Source organism: Cryptococcus neoformans, chromosome 8, assembly GCF_000149385.1.
Source record: "Cryptococcus neoformans var. neoformans B-3501A chromosome 8, whole genome shotgun sequence".
Classification (NCBI taxonomy): Eukaryota; Fungi; Basidiomycota; class Tremellomycetes; order Tremellales; family Cryptococcaceae; genus Cryptococcus; species Cryptococcus deneoformans.
Genome location: NC_009184.1, coordinates 672,158 through 692,245, shown reverse-complemented (window position 1 = coordinate 692,245; position 20,088 = coordinate 672,158). Strand labels below are relative to the sequence as shown.

General features: G+C 47.8%; 8 protein-coding genes across 8 annotated transcripts; 3 read left to right on the top strand and 5 right to left on the bottom strand.

Annotated features, from left to right (window-relative positions):
• Positions 1–612: 612 nt before the first annotated feature.
• Positions 613–4,403, top strand: CNBH2420 (hypothetical protein; the record flags this gene model as incomplete). Its single annotated transcript, XM_768697.1, has 14 exons — positions 613–1,022; positions 1,073–1,163; positions 1,216–1,357; positions 1,413–1,669; positions 1,719–2,400; positions 2,454–2,557; positions 2,612–2,704; positions 2,751–2,878; positions 2,937–3,219; positions 3,277–3,387; positions 3,438–3,515; positions 3,570–3,689; positions 3,743–4,055; positions 4,105–4,403. 14 exons carry the CDS (start codon positions 613–615, stop codon positions 4,401–4,403), a joined length of 3,111 nt encoding a protein of 1,036 aa, XP_773790.1.
• Positions 4,404–5,781: 1,378 nt separating this feature from the next.
• CNBH2410 (hypothetical protein) lies at positions 5,782–7,169 on the bottom strand (the record flags this gene model as incomplete). The annotated part of the gene is made up of 7 exons (XM_768696.1): positions 5,782–5,824; positions 5,870–6,006; positions 6,078–6,350; positions 6,424–6,733; positions 6,787–6,899; positions 6,961–7,017; positions 7,134–7,169. The coding sequence occupies 7 exons, from the start codon at positions 7,167–7,169 to the stop codon at positions 5,782–5,784; spliced, it is 969 nt and encodes a 322-aa protein (XP_773789.1).
• A 445-nt stretch (positions 7,170–7,614) lies between these two features.
• Positions 7,615–8,562, bottom strand: CNBH2400 (hypothetical protein; the record flags this gene model as incomplete). The annotated part of the gene is made up of 1 exon (XM_768695.1): positions 7,615–8,562. The coding sequence occupies one exon, from the start codon at positions 8,560–8,562 to the stop codon at positions 7,615–7,617; it is 948 nt and encodes a 315-aa protein (XP_773788.1).
• Positions 8,563–8,991: 429 nt separating this feature from the next.
• CNBH2390 (hypothetical protein) lies at positions 8,992–10,280 on the top strand (the record flags this gene model as incomplete). Its single annotated transcript, XM_768694.1, has 7 exons — positions 8,992–9,133; positions 9,191–9,199; positions 9,249–9,320; positions 9,367–9,521; positions 9,572–9,876; positions 9,926–10,111; positions 10,169–10,280. The coding sequence occupies 7 exons, from the start codon at positions 8,992–8,994 to the stop codon at positions 10,278–10,280; spliced, it is 981 nt and encodes a 326-aa protein (XP_773787.1).
• Positions 10,281–10,362: 82 nt separating this feature from the next.
• CNBH2380 (hypothetical protein) lies at positions 10,363–13,195 on the bottom strand (the record flags this gene model as incomplete). Its single annotated transcript, XM_768693.1, has 4 exons — positions 10,363–11,699; positions 11,750–12,032; positions 12,081–12,822; positions 12,873–13,195. The coding sequence occupies 4 exons, from the start codon at positions 13,193–13,195 to the stop codon at positions 10,363–10,365; spliced, it is 2,685 nt and encodes an 894-aa protein (XP_773786.1).
• An 851-nt stretch (positions 13,196–14,046) lies between these two features.
• On the bottom strand, positions 14,047–14,769 carry CNBH2370 (hypothetical protein; the record flags this gene model as incomplete). The annotated part of the gene is made up of 5 exons (XM_768692.1): positions 14,047–14,121; positions 14,180–14,277; positions 14,317–14,505; positions 14,567–14,666; positions 14,701–14,769. The coding sequence occupies 5 exons, from the start codon at positions 14,767–14,769 to the stop codon at positions 14,047–14,049; spliced, it is 531 nt and encodes a 176-aa protein (XP_773785.1).
• An 864-nt stretch (positions 14,770–15,633) lies between these two features.
• Positions 15,634–17,407, top strand: CNBH2360 (hypothetical protein; the record flags this gene model as incomplete). The annotated part of the gene is made up of 6 exons (XM_768691.1): positions 15,634–15,638; positions 15,687–16,748; positions 16,784–16,940; positions 17,002–17,136; positions 17,185–17,315; positions 17,368–17,407. The coding sequence occupies 6 exons, from the start codon at positions 15,634–15,636 to the stop codon at positions 17,405–17,407; spliced, it is 1,530 nt and encodes a 509-aa protein (XP_773784.1).
• Positions 17,408–17,586: 179 nt separating this feature from the next.
• On the bottom strand, positions 17,587–19,923 carry CNBH2350 (hypothetical protein; the record flags this gene model as incomplete). Its single annotated transcript, XM_768690.1, has 6 exons — positions 17,587–19,058; positions 19,107–19,243; positions 19,294–19,442; positions 19,493–19,620; positions 19,677–19,765; positions 19,817–19,923. The coding sequence occupies 6 exons, from the start codon at positions 19,921–19,923 to the stop codon at positions 17,587–17,589; spliced, it is 2,082 nt and encodes a 693-aa protein (XP_773783.1).
• Between the last annotated feature and the right edge of the window lie 165 nt (positions 19,924–20,088).

Here is a 20,088-nt window from a genome sequence, read left to right as displayed (position 1 = left end):
GGCAACAATGAGAGATGATATGGTTGACTGTTGTAGGTAGAAGAAGTAGTAGTAGCATATCGGAAAACGATGCCGAAGAATTATTTGCAGTGAGTGGGAAGTCATTTTCGTTGAACGTCCGGCACCAAGACTCAGCTCTCATATCCAACCAGAGTCAGATAAAGGAAAGTGGGTTGGGATCAAAGTACTATGGATATATATACCATGCGGACATATTATCTATTAGCGGGCCACTACATGTAATGGAAGTCATTCATGGCTTATGACGGACTTCGTTCGTTCCCGCATGCGCCCGACTGTCCGCAGACTCCCTGCAGATTTTCTGCTGACTTCCAGCAGTCTGACATCCTGTATATAATATGACTATCATACTCATGCATATCATTCCAGCTTCATTCAATACATATGCATGCGATATCCTGAGATAGCCGCACACATTCGTTAATGTGGTATTTTGTGTACAGCCAACAAACTGAAAGTGGAGGCAGACGACGTCACGCGCGGGCGAAAGAGGCTACGAGTATGGCGAGCACCGACAGACGATGGATGAAGTGCAACTCGACTCGCTGTATATTCGTAACCATCGTATATACCTTATAAAGTCATATTCTCATGTCCTCGAGCAGCCACTCGAGTTTATCACCTCCAAGCAAACCAGCATTTGTCCACGATACCCCCGAAGCTGGCCCCTCCGTCCAATCACTGCGGTCTCGCACTTCGTCCCTTTCCTCCACCTCCAGCTCAGTCTCTCGGAAGGGCAAAGAGCGCGCCAGAGTACCCAACGGAGATGATTTGGATAGTGAATTGAGCGAAACTGAAAGTGGGGATGAAAATAGTGAGGAGGAGGAGGACGATGATGAAGAGAAGGAGGGGAGTCAAAGCTCTGAAAGAAGCGGACATGAGTCGGAGAACAAAGATGGGCCGAGTACCAAAGAAAAATCAAGTGAAGATGATGAAGAACAAATCGAAGATGACGATGAAGAAGATAGTGAGGAATCGAGTGACGAAGAGGAGGAGGAACCGTGAGCCATCAGCCATTCCATAAAGGTCCATGTCTAATCCTCGTATAAAGAGCACTCAAGTACAGCAGATTAAAAGGTCGGATACCAGAGATCTTAGCCAAAGACTCTGCATCTACCATATCGGTGTCACCAAGATCTGTTGTTAGTTTTGAAGACGGTTGTTCACGCTCCTACAGACTGACAAGCTACACAGGCTCTAGGGACACACAACGGAATGGTTCACATCTTGAGTTATGAAGGCGTCAAAATCAACTCGTTCAGGCCGCATGCAGCGAGTGTGACATGTTTGCGTATGGATGAGAGCGATGACTTTGTTGCAACGTCAAGTGTAGAAGGTAGGCCTTCAGTTTCAACTTCTTTTGCCATGTTCGAGACTAAAATTATGAACAGGCCGTGTGGTGATTCATTCTCTCAGCACACCGGAATCTTATGCTTTTGACTACAAGCGTCCCATGCGTGCAGTTGCCCTTGAACCAGATTTTGCCAAAAAGAAGTCTAGGGCATTCGTTTGCGGTGGTATGGCGGGCAACTTGATCCTACAGGAGAAGGGATGGATGGGGTATAAAGAGCAAATTCTCCATTCTGGAGAGGGACCTATCTGGGCTATTGAATGGAGACGGAACCTCATCGCTTGGGCTAATGATCTTGTAAGCCCAACGGTATATGTAATCGGATTCATGCTGACCGTCAATATAGGGAGTGAAGATCTACGATACTAACACCGGCCAACGAATAGGTTACATCGATCGCGGTGCATCTGCGCCTCGTGCCGAGCTCTTTAAATGCACTCTTCAATGGAAAGATGATCAGACACTTCTAATAGGCTGGGCGGATCACATCAAGAGTGTTCGCGTCCGCTCCCGTCCTTCAAGTCAGGCCTCTGGAAACCTTCCTCCCTTGACTGTCGAGATGACGGCCATCTATCAAGTTGATTGCATGATCTCTGGTATCGCGCCTTTCGGAGGCTCATACGTCATACTCGCATACATCGCGCCCGACAGATATGAAAATGAGGCTACCGATGACCCCATTGAACAGCGTCGGAAGGCGGCAAACCGACCGGAATTAAGGATTATCGATAAAGGGGAAGAAACCAATGCTGACGCACTGAGTCTAGCCAATTATCACATGTATGGCTGCAATGACTATTCATTGGTCAAGTCTCAGAAACCTGGAGAGGAAGCATTCTTAGTCATCAGTCCTGCCGATGTCATTGTGGTCAGACCAAGAGATGAGGCTGACCATATCGAATGGCTGGTGGAAAAGGAAAGATTCCAAGAGGCGTTGGAAGCAGCCGAGGAGATGCAGAAGAAGCATGGTAGTGCACTGGACATGAAGGGAATTGGGTTAAAATATATGCGACACCTCGTGAGCAAAGGTGGGCATAACGCTACCCAAGAAAGTGGCCTCTTATGCTGATTGATATTGCAGAGCAATTCGAACAAGCTGCAGAGCTTGCACCAAAAATCTTGGAACAGGATGTGGCGGCTTGGGAAAAATGGATAGACATCTTCGTGCAACATCAACAGCTACCTGTAGGTACTTCTATCATTATACCCACTATATCATACTGACTAATAGTATTCTAGGTCATCATTCCATATATCCCGACACAAAAGCCTAGGCTAGGGAGACGTGTGTACGAGATGGTGTTTACACATCTTTTGATCAACGACAAACAGGCAAGTCCCAATTAATCTGGAAGAACGGGACTAATACGTATAGTAGGCTCTTCTAAAGGTCATCGCATCGTGGCCGACGGAAATCTATGATCTCACAACACTGGTTGACGCCATCCAGGGAGAGCTGCAGGCTTCCCATGACGATCCAGTTTTATTAGAGTGTCTGGGTGAATTGTACGTGGGAATTCTCGAGACCGGTTCTATACCGGCATGGACTGACAACGTGTAACAGATATCTTATCAACCGCCTTCCTGCCAAAGCTCTCCCGTACTTCCTTCGTATCCGCAAACCCTATGTCTTTGACCTTATTAGAGAACACAATCTTTTCACCGCGGTTCGAGACCAGGCTCTGCAACTGGTTACCTTTGATCAAGAACGAAAGAAAGCCCAGGGCAAAAGGGAGAACCAAAGAGGCGAGAAGACGGATGATGCAGAAATGGGGAGTGTAGAAGGTGACAAGAGCAAACATGGAGCTGCGATTCAGTTACTCGTTGATCATGTCCACTCTATCCCTGTGCGTCAAATTTCTCACTAGCGAGTGTCATACATATTGACAAGCCGTTTATCTCAGATCGAGAGAGTTGTACACCAGCTTGAAACTAAGCCTCATTATTTGTACATGTATCTAGACGCCCTTTTGGATAAAGATCCACAATACTCTTTGCCATACAGCGACAGAATGGTAAGTCATCTATTACTATAAGGCTTGAGCGCTTCAATTGATTTGATTAGGTTGAGCTCTATGCTGCGTATGATGTCGACAGACTGATGCCTTTCTTGCGTACAAGTAACTTCTACGACCTCGAGAAGGTGTGCCATCTCTATTATTATCGATGAATACTGCTCATCACCAGTCCCTTTTAGGCCTATGCTGTATGTAAAGAGCGCGATTATGTTCCAGAAATGGTTTTCCTCCTCGGCAGAATGGGTAACAATAAGCGAGCGCTGATGCTTCTTATTGAGCGTCTTGGCGATGTCGAAAGGGTGCGTACCTTATTGGTCTGCGACCCATCTGTTGCACTGACGCAAAATCCCAGGCAATTGAGTTTGCAAAAGAACAAGCCGATGAGGATCTTTGGGAAGACTTGTTGGCTTATTCGGAAAGCCGACCAGATTTCATCCGTGCTCTTCTAGAGCACGTTGGCGCAGAGATCAACCCCATCCGACTCATTAGTCGCATCCGCAATGGCATGGAGATCCCTGGACTGAAACCCGCTTTGGTAAAAATCTTGCAAGCATCCAACCTTCAGGTCTCTTTGCTGGAAGGCTGCCAACATATTCTAAATGGAGACTGTGCCGGTCTGATGGGCCAGCTGCAAAAGGGTCAAACTAATGGTCTGAAAGCGTCATGTAGGTTGTTTTGCTCAGCCTAGGTTAGATGTTGCTAAACCTGGAACAGTTACGAGCACCTGTGCGGTGTGTTCAAAACCTGCCTTTACGAACTCACCATCCCTTGTTTTGATTTACATCTGTCGACATCTTGTCCATGCGGAATGTGTGCTTCCTGAAGGGGTAGACCTACCAGTACGGCAAGAAAATGCTTCAGTCGCGTATTTGCTGGCAGATGAGGGCCGTATGGGCGGCCGTAGAGGCGCAGCGTGGAAGGCAAGAAATCTCGGGGCCAGGTTGGGCTATGCAGCGGCGGTGAGGGTCCGAGTCAAGCAATGTCCGGTGTGTGAGAGCAAACAGGGACATTAGATAAAGGGCACTTAACCTAAAAGTTTGTATCGTTATGCACTTATAAAAGCTGTATAATAAAATCCCCATGTTATTTTCAATCCCTGCTGCACTACCATTCCATGTCCCACATCCATTTTAGCATGCCTGCTTGTAATATCTTCAATTTTGCGCGAGCACTACCCTCTATCCTTCTGGTGAAAGACTTCTGAACTCTTCATTTTGATCTCTCTCGTTTGCGTTCTCCCTCGGATGCATCTCCGCATCACTCGACGTCTCCATCTTACGTAACCTCAAACGTTCCCACTTGTTGCAGAACTGGTATCCCATCCCAACTTTGCACTCACACCCCTTCCCATACCCTCCAATTTCTGCAAACCCGTATGTTTCATCTCTAACCAGGCATTGGCGCCACTTCCAGTACACAGCACAGATGACGCTATCAGTGTTAACCCCACCAGAAGCAACGCTAATGATATGAAGGACGATCGGAGAGGACGATGTCCGGTTTGGGGTGATGGAAGACGTGTTGGGGGTAACAAATACTCCGTAGAGTATGAACTGCCGGTATGATAACGTTGGCGCTTTGGTTTAGACTGCGGGCGTTCACTAGACGACGAGGGGTAGAATAGGGTGGCAGAAGGAAGTAAAGCAATGTCTTCCGAAGAGTCGGATATCGGTGTGGAAGGAGTGATTATGACAGTGGGGAGCAGATGCTGGGTAGAAGCATCTGTCATGCTGTGATCCAGTAGGATAAATATAGAGAGCAGGGTAATGTGGCTGGTTATTGTACAACAGAAGTCCACTGTACTGCTGGCTCGCGTCAAGCGATAGACAACGGAGTGGCGAATGGAAACGGGGAGTTGAAAAACAATCGCCGACAAAATAAATGGGTGATTCGGCTTGCGAGGACGTTGCGGCCAGCGCTTATCGACTCGAATTGTTTTGTGCTCGTCGTAAAGACAGAATAGTTGATTTTAAAGTGGCTGGATTGGAAGAGAGAACGAAGAAAAAGGAATATCAAAATCAGCAGATTAGAATAAATGCAGACGTGTCCGCGGTGAATTATTTCTCGGAGGCTTCTCGACGCGTCAAACCCTAATGTTCAATTGCATTAAACGGAAAAAGGAAAAATCACGTTGGTTGGGGCAAATGTACGCATGCTGGAAGCGACGATATGGTTATCACTGCCAGAACCGGCATTCCAACGTGTTTTCTTTCTTCCTATGGTCAGATCACCGCATTTGCTGCTTGATCGGCTAGCATACCCCAGTCAAATAGTGCCCATAAAACGGCGGACGCTGTCGTCCATGCTTCAGCAGGCTGATATATTTGTGTTGTCGCAATCCATTATATTTTGGGCACCTTTAAAACGCATTGCTTCTATATAAACGTAGCTTCACTCTGCGACGGGGATGATTAGTATAGGCACTTTAGGATGCCTATAAAGTAGGTAATAGATGATAGTGAATGGTCAAAGAACTCACTTGTCCCGGACAATCTCCAACTCCGTCTCCCCATCGTCCCCATCGCCTTTAAGCTTTCCACCACCATACAGACGTGCCTCACCCGCGGCCGTCCAGGATGCGATATCCCATCTAGCCCAGCCCCATGTCTCCTTTATCTGTGAATACAGTTAGCGCCGGTACCTCATTTGTTTATCCAGCCAGAGCGGATATCTGCACATGCGCTTACCTCTGGCTTCTTATGAGGAGCAACAACTATCAGCCAACGTGCTTTCCCACTCAACTCAAAAAGCAGAGCAAACAACTCTGAGGGATTGGTCACTAAGTGAAGAGCGAAAGAGCAAATGATGATGTCCCAAATTGGCTCCGAGCTATTGTTGGGATCCCCAGACCTGGGAGAAGTCATTGCACTTGTAGGTGGCAGAAGACCTTGAGCAAGATCCGTAAACGATAAAGAATGGCAGGGCCTAGAAGTGCGTTCTGTGTAAGCAGGGGAAGTGTACTACAAATGAAATATCAGTACCAATAATCCATGTTCAAGCGGCTTTATTAATGAAGAACCAAAGGGTACGTACAGGGTCTGTGGCAATAACGTCAATTTCGAAACCTTCGGGCAATCTGGCTGGAATCATGCTCCCAAACACCTGGTTTCCGCTGGAGCTGACTTTGGCAGATGCTGTTGGTTTCGGAGGGGGAACAACAGGGCGACGGACATTGGGAGGGACAAACGCTTGTCGAGCCGATGTAGATGGCGCAGTCGAGCGTAAGAGGGCTAAGGGGTCGGGAACGGACAAGCTGGGTTGTGAAGCAGACGAAGTAGCCTCTGCAGAGGCGTTAGTTGAGCCTGTTCGCGCCCATTCAAGCAAGCATAGAGTCCCTTCCCCACTGTAATCAATCCATTAGCTCTGCGTTCATACACACTAGACGGTTCTGCTTACCTTCCAGCAGCCATATCGAGTACTTTCAAGTTTTTCCGCCCCCTCTTTTCCTCTTGAGAGAACATATCTCGTCCCTCTGCTTCCCACCATCGATTCATCAAGGCCCATACAGCCTATGATGCTTAGCACATTACATTCTACTGGGAATCATAATCAACTCGAGCTTGCACTCACTTTTTTGATACCAGGATAGAAAGGATTGCGATATGTTGCTGCCACTTTTCGGTAGTACTACAACTGAAGTCAGTTTAGTTTCCTGTAGATTTTGAAGGTAGACAGGCCCATAATGACGACCAGATGCTCGTTCACAATGAAGAAATCGGGTCAAAAAAGTAAATAAGGCTTACCTCGTCAACGCCATGTTCGTTGTAATTGTCACGCATGGCGTGTGAGAGATTTCTATGTACCGCCTCCATCACTCTCTATTTCTTCGTGCTGGCCTTTTAGAATGTTACAAAAGTTTTGGTTTCTGTTTAAAGGCTCACGAGGTATCATACAAAGTGATAATATCAGTAGGAATTTCATTTCGTTCGCATTGTCGATCATATAATATTTGCTAACTTTTTTTGTCGTGGGGGGGCCTTCTGCGAGATTTTATTTGGTTGCGGTTACTAATCGTAGCTTTTATTTGTCTGACTGGAATTTCGAATTCAAAAGCGTCCATGGTCATTGAAGAGACTGCTCGTGAAGCATGGAGTACTGATACATTACGCAAGCCCAAAAAAAAGCATAGTGATTACAATGATTAAAATACGGTCTACGCAGGCGCAACTTCACTACAAACACCACATCTTGTAACGACTTCCGCCGCCGCCGTACTGATACTGATTACAACCCCATCGTGGGCAACTCCTTCTTCCTCCTGCCAATCAAATTCTTCACATCAACCATATTAGCCAGGCAATCTGGAAATTCCTTTTGAATTTTCTCCAAGACCTTCCTAGTAGGTGTTCCCTTGTTCACCTCCTTGTAGATTAACTCCTTGACTTGCGGGGTAATAGTCTTGTGTCGGACTTTAGGGTTGTCTTTGGGTAATATTGGTGGGTGATTATGAGTGTTCACGAGATCAGACATAGGAACATAGTCCCATTTTTGCTTCTCATCGTGGTAACGGTGCGGCTTGTAATTTTCATCCCGTATTGTCACCCTCCAATTGCAACCAGTCTTGCCTGTTCTCTTTCCTCTCTGTCTTACTTCATCATGAGTAGGTCCCCTGGTACATCTGTATTTCCCTCCCTTGACACAAGCCATGGTGATGACATGGCGATATACATCTGAATGAGTGATGGTGACGTCAAAGTTGTTGGCGAGAGCGTAGGCGCGGATGGCCTCTTCCGCTTCTTCTCGAGAAAGCCAAGGACCATGGGGAGGGCTAGGGGCAACAAGAGTAGCTTCAGCATCAGGCAGTGTGTAAGAAGAGGCCTGAACAAGGACAGAACATGGTGGTTCGGCACTGGTAGAGGCAGCATGCACTAGACTAGATGGACCAGCAACGGCGTTGTTGGAGGCTTCGGCGGTTGGCGAGGGACTTGCTATGTCGGCCAAAGCTTCAACAGCAGAGGAGTCTACAACATGTGTGCTTTCTTGCGGCACAGGGTCACTGGCAGTGATGGCTGCTTGCAGAGTGGAAGGACCTTGGCCGTTGCTGCCGTTGTCAGATTCCTTTTCAACGGAAAGAGTAACTGCCTGGTCAACTACGGCTTCGTTCTCATCCATCAAGGCGGGATCGATGACAGGCTCTTCGGCGGCGGCGAGAGTGGGCACCGTCGCCGACATGCTTGGAGATAGTCACGTAAAGCTGTGTGGAGGTTAGCAAAGGCGCGTCAGATATGGTGCCGCTTCATGAGCAACTCACGCCTTGATATGTGAAAATTTGATGTTTCTCCGCAGCCGACAGACGTGGATAGTGGTGTGAAACTATGAGGATACCAGGAGGATGGACAAAAGGGTATTGGCTGGGTTTTATATGAGTATTATGGGCCGAGTGCGTCTTTGCGGGAATAACGGCTGGTGGAAAGCGAAGAACGAGCACGGTTTGGGACACCCCACCAGAGTTGAGGTGGCAAGCGCAGAGCCGCAGATCAATCATTTACGTAACATACACCTCGGGTTATTTTGGACGCGTCTGTTGCGAGTGTTTTTGCTGGCTGGACGCGTCTTTTCGTCTTCTTCGACTTGCTCAGTTTACAATCCAGCTACTCAACAATGTCCACCCCTATTGACCCTGTAAACTTGGATCCTGTTCCTCCATTGAGTGACTCTTATGTCTTCCACTCGTCTCTTCCCGCTGCAGAGCAAACTCCCGGGGAGGGCTGGATTATGGGTATCGATGAAGCAGGTCGAGGCCGTAAGTCGAATACTTGCCTTCAATATGGAGCGTGCAAAGCTGACAAAAGGTATTTAGCTGTACTTGGTATGGCAACTGTATTAATTACCTGCCACCGCTCGCTGATACTGTCTAGGACCAATGGTGTATGCCGCAGCTTATTGCCCTTTGTCATTTAAACCTATCTTGGAGAGCATTGGTTTCGACGGTGAGTAAGATGGTATCTAGGACACAGGGATATTGATGATCATCAGACTCTAAGGCACTATCCGCTGAAACTCGGCAGACCCTCTGGGAATCTTTTGACGTCCACCCTCCCTTGTGTTATTCTTCGTCAACCTTATCGCCCCAAGACATTTCATCCAACATGCTCCGTAAAGTTCCCATAAATCTCAATAGACAAGCAGAGGTAATCGACATATTTCATAAAGTATAGAGCACCCCTGACAATGATGCTAGGATGCTACAGTGGGCCTGATCCAGGCAGCCTTAAATAGAGGCATCAACGTTACTGAGGCGAGTTTTTCCTGTTCTTTGGCGGCATCTTGTTGGTTGACGATATGTCTCAAGTGTTACGTCGATGCCCTTGGCCCTGCCCCTCAATGGCAAGCCAGACTTACTGCAATATTTCCTACTATCAAATTCACGGTTTGCCCCAAAGCTGACAGTCTATTCAAAATCGTCGGTGCTGCATCGATTGTGGCCAAGGTCACAAGAGATAGATATGTCCACGGCTGGGTTGATCCTGAGGATGTCATCCATAGGTTCGTCTCTTCCACTGATCGCAAACTTGGTGTTCACCTGTTTGAACAGTGCTACCCATATCAAGTCACAAGACGAAGAGGAAGTTATAAGAGGCAGCGGTTATCCATCCGACCCGAAGACCCAAGCGTACCTTAAGGGATCCATAGATCCGGTATTCGGCTACAAGGGCATTGTCAGATTTTCGTGGGCAACTGTCAAAGTCCTCCTCGATAAACAAGGTGTGGAAAGTAAATGGTCAGTTTGATTATCATGGAGTCGACTTTTGATTATGACTCTGATCTTAACATGCAGGATAGATGACACTACGCAACGCTCCGCAGCAAATTGGTTCGCGGCTGATGCCGACAACGAGCGACCGAAGGTTTGGAGAGATCTAGGTATTTCTTCTGTGGGCGAGCTTTGAGTAGACAGTGGACGGTGACAGGCATTGTTTCCAATATTTTGTACAATAGGCTATGCATACCATGATACACAAAAAAACGCATCTAGACAACCTTGCCATCTCTCAACTTGCTCATCTCAAGTCTAACCTCTCGGTCCCAATGCTTGCTACCCAAAACACCAGCCTCCCACCAACTTGTTGTGAAAGGATTGACCAATTGAGGATCATCTAACTCTGGTCTGTACGCTCCATCCGCCATCCTCTCCTCAGTATCTAACAAGCCCTCGATCTTAGGTTCCTTGCTGAGAAGGGATCGAGCAAATGCTATCGCTTGCTTGCCGGTACGGGGAGGGAAATGCAGAGCACACTCAGTAAGTCTCTTGGCAAACGCCGCAGATCGATTAGCTGGCGATCGAGAGTGACGAGAGAAGAACGAAGCATTTAAGCATCGGAAGAGGAGTGCGGACGTGGATAGGGTGTGGACAGCACCAGAAGAGGATTTTGTGGAAGCTGGAAGGAAAGGAGGGTCCTCAATACCAGTGTCAAGGCACAACGGTCGAAGAAGAGAGAAAAGCTGGTTGATGAAGTCGGAAAGGTCAATGTTGAGCGCCTCTCCCTGACCTGAAAGAAGGTCAAAGGCAGTAGCGATAGCTAGTAACCTGTTTCGGATACGCTGGCTGGCGCCAACGACATCCAATTGCTGGGAAGATTCATCTTCGCTCTCTTCTTCTTGCTTGTTAGTGGCATCGGATAACTGCTGATCTGCGATGATCTTGCGAAGAACAACAAGCAGGTCGCGGAAGAAGTCAATGTTGATGAAATGGGAGTAAGTTGAGATACCCTCCAAAGCTGCCGGCAAAAGAGGTGTACGTTTTGGGTTCTTGAGGATGGAGAAATACAAGACAAAGAGGTTTTTGAGAGTTTCAGTCTGTACTCGGGCCCTTTCTTCCTTGTCAACCTCAGCCTCTGCTTCTGCCATTTCCTTCTGAACTTCCTTCATCTCCCTTTCCCGTTTTTTCTGATTCTTCGTCGCCCACTTCTTCCTTTTCTCTGATTTGAACTTCTTTCCCTTGATCTCGTCCTTCCCTCCCTTTTCCTTGTTGCTGCCCTTTGCGTTCTTACCTCGCCGCATCTGGTCAAGTTCATCCTTGAGACGAAGGTGAAGAAGACAGAAAAGAACATTAGGATGAACTTGGAAATGGCGTTCCTTGATCATTCGCGCAATCAACCGGACAAGCGTTTGAGAATGCTGCCCCGAGATGTCATCGCGGAACACACGAATGAAAGTTTGAAGCACCAGATCAGAGTCACCGTCCCAGCTACGCCTGCCGAGTCGACCGACAAGGACACCCATAATGTTCTCGCTAAAGTTGAAGTGGGTGACAGATGTCAAGAGCTCGCACATACACCTTAAACTGATAGTAGCGAGATTCGTTTTGCCTTTTAAAAGACCATTAATACCTGCCAACATGCAACCATTGAAGACTTACTCTTGATCTCTGCCTCGAGCATCTTCAAATAACCCTTGTAGCTTTTCACCAACATCTTTTCTCCTTCTCTCAATCTTTTCACTTCATCCCTAACCTTCTCGGCTTCTTCAAGTGCTGTCAGCTCACGAATCCTATAGCCTGGAATAAGATCTTTGTAAACGGCCAGTTGAGAGAGGAAAACTAGACCTCGAATAGAGGCTGGGACGGAAAGAGGTGGTTGCCCTTCTTCAAGCGCTGGGACAGTGGGGAGGCCGAAGGAAGACAGCCTTGTAAGGACGGGGCCCTAAGGTCTCATTAGATATCGTCCCTATACTCCACATCATGGACATACGATGTCAACAAGTTCTCCCCCCGCCAGGATTTCAGAACCCAGTTGCGCCACTTGCTCCTTTGCAGCTTCCAGTCTCTGAACATTCTTCCAACCCTTCCTGCCTACAATCTCTGCAATACCCATCCTTCCAAATTTCCCTTTCTGACTTGCCATCCTCATTGCCTGTGCCCCATCATCACTGTTTTCCTCTTCTTCATCAACCTCATCTGTTTCTTCGTCCTCACTTTCAGCCTTAGTTACTGGTTTCTTGGGCTGAGGGACAGCGATACGGGTTGAACCTTGGACCATCTGGATTTCACCAGTAGGAAGTTTGATAGGCAAACGACCGACTTCAACAGAATCTTCCTCAGGCTCCTCCGGCTTAGCAGCCCATCTTGATCGTCCAGCCAGCTCATACTCGGCTTCTTCCTCCTTCTTCTTGCGCTTTCTACGCTCGGGCTCGTCTTTTTCCTCGTCAGAGCTGAAGTCATCAAAGGCAGCAGTGACATCCACGTCGTCCTCGCTCCCTGAAAACTCGTCCTCATCATCAGACTCCAGACTTTGATCGTCTTCCGAGCCTAAGTCAACATCTGATCCCATGTCTGACTGGAGGTCCGAATCGAATTCGGGATCGGAATCGAATCCGTCGCTTTCGTCGGAACCCGGTTGTCGTACTGAGGTTTTTGACTTTTGCTTTTTAGATTGAGGTATTATCTCTCTAGTTTTGGCGAGTTCATGTAGACGTTTGGTTTCCTTCACTGATCTACTATGTTGTCAACGGCAATAATGGAACAGCAACGGCTAATAACCTACCGACTCAAAGCAGTGGTATCTATTCCAGCCAAAAACGCAGCATTCTCCAGGCCTAAACCCTCCTCTTCTCCGAGGTTTCCGAGCATGTCGCTACCCATCCCATCATCCTCATCACCAGATCCTGTGGCATAAACACTCTTTGGTACTGGAATTGTTTTCTGGTCACGAAGCTTGACCTTCTTCGGTTGATCAGGCTTGCGTTTAGGTCGACCATTCACTTGGGTGTTGTCTTCTGCAGAAGCAGCTTTGGCTTTTTTAGGGGCGGGAGGCTTGGAAGCCGGAGCCTTACGCTTTCCGAGTGCCTTCGCTCCAGGCTTGCCCATGTTTGCGAGTATAGATGAGTGTAAATAATGGATGTATCGAGAAACGACTCTTGTTCACTGAAAATGTTCAGAAACCTCCACCTGACTTTTTGGTTTGATTCCGTTGAAAGCCCCATGTCGGTGGCTGCCGCATATAAATAATAATGGATGCATGGTGAGTATTAATTAGTAGTGGAGGTGCGTCATTTGATTGTTAATACATTAAGTAAGTAAGGCCTTCCGCTCTTCGTTTCTTTGAATGTTATATCCATCATCTATGCAGTAGTGCAGTAGCCAAAGAACCTTCCTCTAGACACAGATAGCCCAATATGTCCAAGGTCCCCAACAAACCTCCCAAGATAGAACCCTCCCACGTCTATCTTCAGATATCGCATTCACCCTCTCAAATTCCCTCGACCTCTCTGGATAATCCACCTTGGCGGCTGAAATATGTTGGGCAAGTGGGTGAATTAGAAGGCGAGGGTATATTTGAGGTGGTTCAAATAGACGGGCAGCCAGTCAAAAAGGATGAAAATGTTTGGACACAAAAAGAGAAAGTTCTGCTTGAGAAGGTGAAGAATGCTGTGGGTGTAAAGAGCGTGACGGTACTACCTGAAGTCAGACAAAGGAGCAAAAGGGAAGAGTTTTAGGTGCAAAGGGCATGTCTATATGTAAGGATGGGACAAAGCTGCATAACTGTTGAGACAAAGCTGATATCGTACAACAGAGATTATGATTAAACGCGAAACATTGACGTCTAGGCGGGCCGCCTGGATTCTCTTAAACATATGTATAAGCCCCCGAATCTCGGACAAGGACCCAATGCGCAAGGAGCAATATATATATATATATATATAGGCCACTCATGCAGCTCATAAGGGCATGCTTGTAATTTCATCTCGAACCGCCTGAGCGCGTTGGGCACGCTGCAGTTGCAGGGGAGCAGACTGTAAAGTTGAATACCCGTTAGTAATACGAGCACATTCGTTAAAAGGTATAACGTACCTTGACCACTTCTGACAAGTTGGATGCCACTGTTTGGAAAGTTTCTCTGACCTCATCGTGGCGAAGAGGTTTAGGTATTTCTTCTACTTGTTTCACATCTGCAATTTGTTAACTTGGACAGATCTAAGGAAACGTACCATTTTCCTCTTCTAGTTCATCGGGCAACCACTCTGCCTCTGTTCTTCTCATCTCTAAATCCACCTCCAGTCGATTAATGCTCTCTGGCATCTTTTTGCGCCTTTCAGCAATGCGGGTTTCATGATCAACCTTTTCGGTGTGAAGACCCCAGATTTTACGATCGAGAACTTCGTCGAACCCTTCGGTAGCTAAGACATGTAGCATTAGATTACAATGGAGACTTCAGTGGTGACAATAATGGCAACGCACCTTGTACGAAATCCTCATAATTTTGACCATTTACTTGCAAGTTGTACTTGCTCATCTCAAACATCCTCTCTTGTATCTGACGTGGATATCCAAAGATGAGCTCATTCAGGTAAGTCATTATCTACTCCACTCACTTGAGCCAGCCGAGCCTGCAACTCTCTCCTCATGGTCTTTGCTGCATCGCCATCCTTACCACCTGGCATGGTGGATAACCGTGTCTCCATCACTTCCATCATCGCATCTGACACATTTTTCTTCACTCGTAGCCAGTCTGGTTCACTGTCTATTACAATTCTTGAGAGAGGTAATTCAGCCATTGTAGATGATCTATTTAGCACGAGAATAAAGCAGGAAATCAACGACGGATTTCGTTAAAAGTCTTCTTGCTTCAGCGGGTTCGCCGCTGTCCACTGTTTGTTTTGGCAGACGCGTCAAGTGGTTTTACGTAACACTTATATCAATTGGTGCGCGACTGCCTGTCAGCTCTCTTTCCCGACTTTGTCTTCCAACAACCATTTCATCCTCAGACCTCGTTGATGGACACTGCGAAGCGTAATCGGCTGCTTACCCGCACCCAAACAGATACGGAAAGAGCTAGTCGCTGGTGGGCTGAAGGAATTAAGGCTTCAGCTTCCGCTTCATGCGATTTATCGTCTGTCCTCAACTCGCCCAGTAAACGGAATCGTGCTATGGAGGAAGAAATCAAGCGTTTGAATGAAGAGCTCGTGGCGACAAGGAAGGGATATGAGAGACAGATGGAAGAGGAGGCTAAGTTAAGCATGAGTCTGCGAGATCGGATAGGCAGACTGGAAGGAAAGTTCAGAAAGGAAAAGGCGAAGGTGGAACTCGCACAAATAAAAGAAAGCGACATGAAAGTTTCTTTAGAGCTGTTGGAAGACCAGCTAAAGAGAGAGAGGGAGGATTGGAGCAAATACGTGCACGACCTAAAGGCAACGCTAGCAAAAGAAAGAGACGAGAAAAGAACACTACAGGAGGAGATAGACAACCTAAAAAAAGAGACGAGCAGACCAGCTGAAGTCAGTGCAGTACCTCCAAGCGATCTCCTCATGAGGTATGTTGATTGTAGCTCGGCAGGATGTTACTGACCAATTAGTGTCAGTCCTCGGGCATTACAGCCAATAAATGTTAACATTCCCACTTCTCTCGCCTCAACTGCCCCCTCTACACCAAGCCGCAAGATCGCTGCGCACCCTTCATCTCCGTCAGCGCTTCGCAAATCTTATGCACATCTTGAATCACAGCACAAGGCACTGAAGGCTGCCTACGACAGCCTTCAAGAACAACATGAAAGGGACATGAAGTATCTAAAGACCTATGCTGCAGTGGTGGCAGACAGAGAAGAAAGGAGAAGGAAAAAAAGGGCGGAGAAACGCGCAGAGAGATCAGCACGAAAAAACAGTACAGTCACCGAGACTTTTAACCATGAAGGAAACGCATCAGCTATTGTCCATCAGAAGGATAATGTGGGACCAGCTATGCCCAGTGCCATGGCAGGTAACGAAACCGACCCATTTGGAGCTATCGAAGCCAGCGACACAGAGATGGACACAGGCAATGTCGCACTCAACAGCACGACAGAAAATGGCCAGCCTACTCCCTTCGGAACACCCATACTGACGAACACGGCCCTGCGACAGGTGTCAGGCCCAACTTCTCCCGGGACACCGTCTTTGGCCCAACCCAAAAGCCAAAATCGCGCATCTCTATGGTTGGGGACACTCCAAACTCCAGCGCCCCCCACAAGTTTGAAGCGCAAAGAAAATGATCTCAATCTTGATCTCTTCTCTCCTCCAGATAAAGACTCAGTTATAACGACTCCCTCTGCATTCAGTCGGAATCTTGTCAGAGACCGCCTCGGGGAGTCTTCGCTGCGCAAGACAGTCATTTCTCGTGCACTTGGTACCGGAATGCCCAATCCATTAACACTACGATCTGAAACTTTAACACTACGATCTGAAACCAGTTCGACAAGCACTCCTGGTCCCAGCTCAGCCAAAGGTGATTCATCCGGCGCCAAAAGGAAGGCCATTGATCTAGAAGGGCTATCTCCCGCTGAGAAAGCCGCTCAACGAAGATTGATTAATAAGTTGCCGGCGTCCGAAAAGCGTGAACTGTACAAAGAGTACAAGAAGGGCGGAAGATACATCGTTCCAGAAGCTCTGTAAGTGCTTCTCTCTCAACTTTGCAATGTTCTAGTGGATTGATGTCCAAGGGAAGGGAACAACGTGCAACAGAAGAGTTTGAAATTGACCCTGCACAAAACGAGGGTGCAGCTTTCGCCTTCCACGATGTCAAACGGAAGAAAACGGAAAGAATGCAGATGCATGGGGGAGATTGTGAATGCTGCAAAGGAGTGGGTATACATTATACCGTTTGAGTGTTGTAGATTAGCTTTCAAACTGACCTTCGAATAGTATTACGAGGCTGTCGGAGTTATGCCAAAGTTTCATCGGGCCCCAACATGGAAGGATCAAGAACAAATTGAGGAAGAAAATGGGGAACAAGCAGTAAGAGAGCATCTTAATAAAGTCTCTCGACATCGTGAAGATGTAAGCTCTCCTTTGTTTCTTTGGGGTAGATACTTACAATGATGGCAGTGGGTGAAACCACCGACCCCACCTGGATACTGGAAAATTGGATTTCCCACCACTCAGGAGGTGGAGGAGCAGAATAGGAAAGCGGATGAGATGGCAAGGGAACGGGATGAAAAAATCCGGAAGGAAGCAATGTAAGATCGTAATTCACAATTCCACGGCAAACAGGACTGACAACTTGTACAGGCAGAAAGATGGTAAATGGCGAAAGAAATCGAATGTATAAACATGCTTTCATGTACCGTAGATTATGGTTAGCTTAATACTATTTGTTGCGTACTGCCATACATGTTGGCTCTATAATACATATTCAAACGCTCATGTTGTCATTATGTCATCAAAAATCATAATTATTGCTTAGCGAGCATATAGCGGCATCCAAAATGTTCCCAGCCAAGTTGGCCACTATTTCTTTACTTTACTTTCCTTTAGGATTGCACTAGGAATCCTCGGGACTGGCGGTGGCGTCTCTCTAAAGACGTGTACACTGGTCGGCCTGCCGCTTGGTGTTCTGGATCCAGGTGAAGCAGACATAAGACTGGGCTTATCCATGTTGCTTAAAGAGCTTCTCCGCGGCCCTCTCTTCGCACGCTCCACCTTGTCGGCACCAGTTGTGGGTGTAGGTCCTGCTCCAGACAATGACTGACGAGAACGCTGGTGATGTAGTCTAGTAGAAGATGACAATGGTGGAGGGCCTCTGCCTATGGGATTTCTCTTGCCCGTTCTCGAGTTTGGCCTAGGTGGGTTGCTTGTCGATGCTGAAGCAGAGAACGATGAGAATCCAGAAGTAGGCGTGGCGGAGCGCAAAGGCTGGTACACGTCCGGGGACATTGGTCGGGAAGAGAAAGAAGGGACAGGGATCATTGATGGAGAAAGAGGACGCGCTTCGCTGTCACGTCTGCTGGCTTTCAACCCTAATCGGGAAGATGGTCTTTGGCCTGCTTGTCGTTGAGCCGTGCCGGAGGTAGTAGACCTGGCCGAGCCACTTGCTAGGGGAGATGGGATTCCAGGTCTGGAAGGCAATGATCGGTTGGAGGTAGTACTTGAGCTCCTGAAAGTGGGGTCGAGAGGAGAGTTTGGTTCAGCAGGAAGAGTCATGGACCACGGACCAGTAGGCGTGTCCTCGCCTTCACCCTCGCCAACAAGGACCCAGCCAGGAGACATAATGCCGCTGCCAGGAAACTGTTGGGATTGAGCAGTCGGAGTTGTATTGTGATCTTTTGCCAGAGCGGTGACACGAGCATGAGGGGCAGGTGCGGTTGTTGTGGAGCTTGTCGTCGAAGTCGTGGAAGTTACACGCTTGCCAACGCCAAAGACCGAAGCGGGGTTCGAAACATTCCTCCTAGGCACTTTAGCACCTCCCAACTTATCATCCGTCGCCTTGAGCCTGGCCTGTAAGTCGTGCAGAAGCTTGAACCCTCTGGATTTGGTCTGCTGGTGACTGGCCAGCACAATGCCCCGCGCGGGTGAAGCCTGAGGAATACCGCTCCTAGATCTTGCTAATGCCGGTGATCCAGGCGTACCAGCGGCAGCTGCCAGATTGCGAGAGGTGGTGGAGCGACTGAGTGTGCTGAAAGAAGGAGAATGCGGAATCTGTTGCGAGAACCTCTTTGTCGAGGGAGATGCCACAGGGATGGAGGACATGGTGCCGCTCCGTGACAAGCCGCGTCTGGGGGAATGCCCTTCAGGCGTAATCGACTTGTTCTTACTAGGGACGGGAGGAGGAAGTGGGGAGGCATTGATATCGTCAGAAAGATGGATGCGGGAAAGATCGCAGGCGGCATCATGTATCGGGGAAGATGTAGACACGGAGGATGGGGGAGTTGCAATTGCGCGGGCGAGCTGGTCCTTTAATATACTGATTTCTTCGTTGGCCTCTAGCATGCTTGTCAGCCGTGCTGGATTATTATCATCATAAGACTCACCCCGTAACTCGTCTTTCAGCCTCTGAGTTTCAGTCTCAAGCTCATCCTTCTGTGCCAGATCCTGTTCCAAAAGAGTCTTCTCCTCAATAGCTCGGTTGTACTTGCTTTCGAGATCTAATAACGAAGATATTGCCACTCTATCGAGACTGTATTAGTGATACTGTGAAGCAATGCACCTGCGACGAACCGTTCATTGCGCTCCAGTTCATCATTTCCCATTTCCAGATCTCGCAAGGCAACCAGGGTCTTGTCCCTTTCTGAGCGCAGGTTATCCATTTCTCTTTGCATCGCCGAAGTTGTAGAGCTGTGCATCTTTTGCAACGCAATATGCTTTGTCTAACATGCTCGCATAAGCCGGACGATCACTGGGAAGACGAAATACATACCCTCCACTCCTCCTTTTCCGCATCTAATCTTTTTATTTTTTCTCGAAGGTCGGCTTGTTGCTTATCATTAGCAGCCAACTCTTGTTCCATCTCGTCCTCCAGCTCTTTAGATGACTGTTGGAACTCCTCTGCAAAGTTGTCAATAAACTGTTTATCCTTCCTTACAGCAATCCATATATCTTACCCAGCTCGGCCCTAGTGTCAGTGAGCATATCAAGGGCTTGTCTGTACTTCTCCCTATAATGCGCAATCTCTTCTTCTGGTGAGTCAAACCTGTCCACGATCTATGAGTTCGTGGCCGTTCCATATAGTAAGGACACGCACGTAATGTCGTCCTCATCGTCAACCATTGGTGAGCTGCTCGGCATGGTGTGGACGGAAGCGGAGGGTATTGTAGGCGGGAGGTCGAGGACTGGATGACCTGCCGACATGCTGATGGTAGTAATAGGCTCTATGGGCCAAGGCGATGGTGGTGGTCTTATAACAGTGGACGGTTGATGAAATAGTAACAATCCATGAACTTATAAACACACTGAGATCCGGACAACTCCCAAGAGCAATACTCGTAATGTTTGTTTACGCGGAGAGAGGTGCCA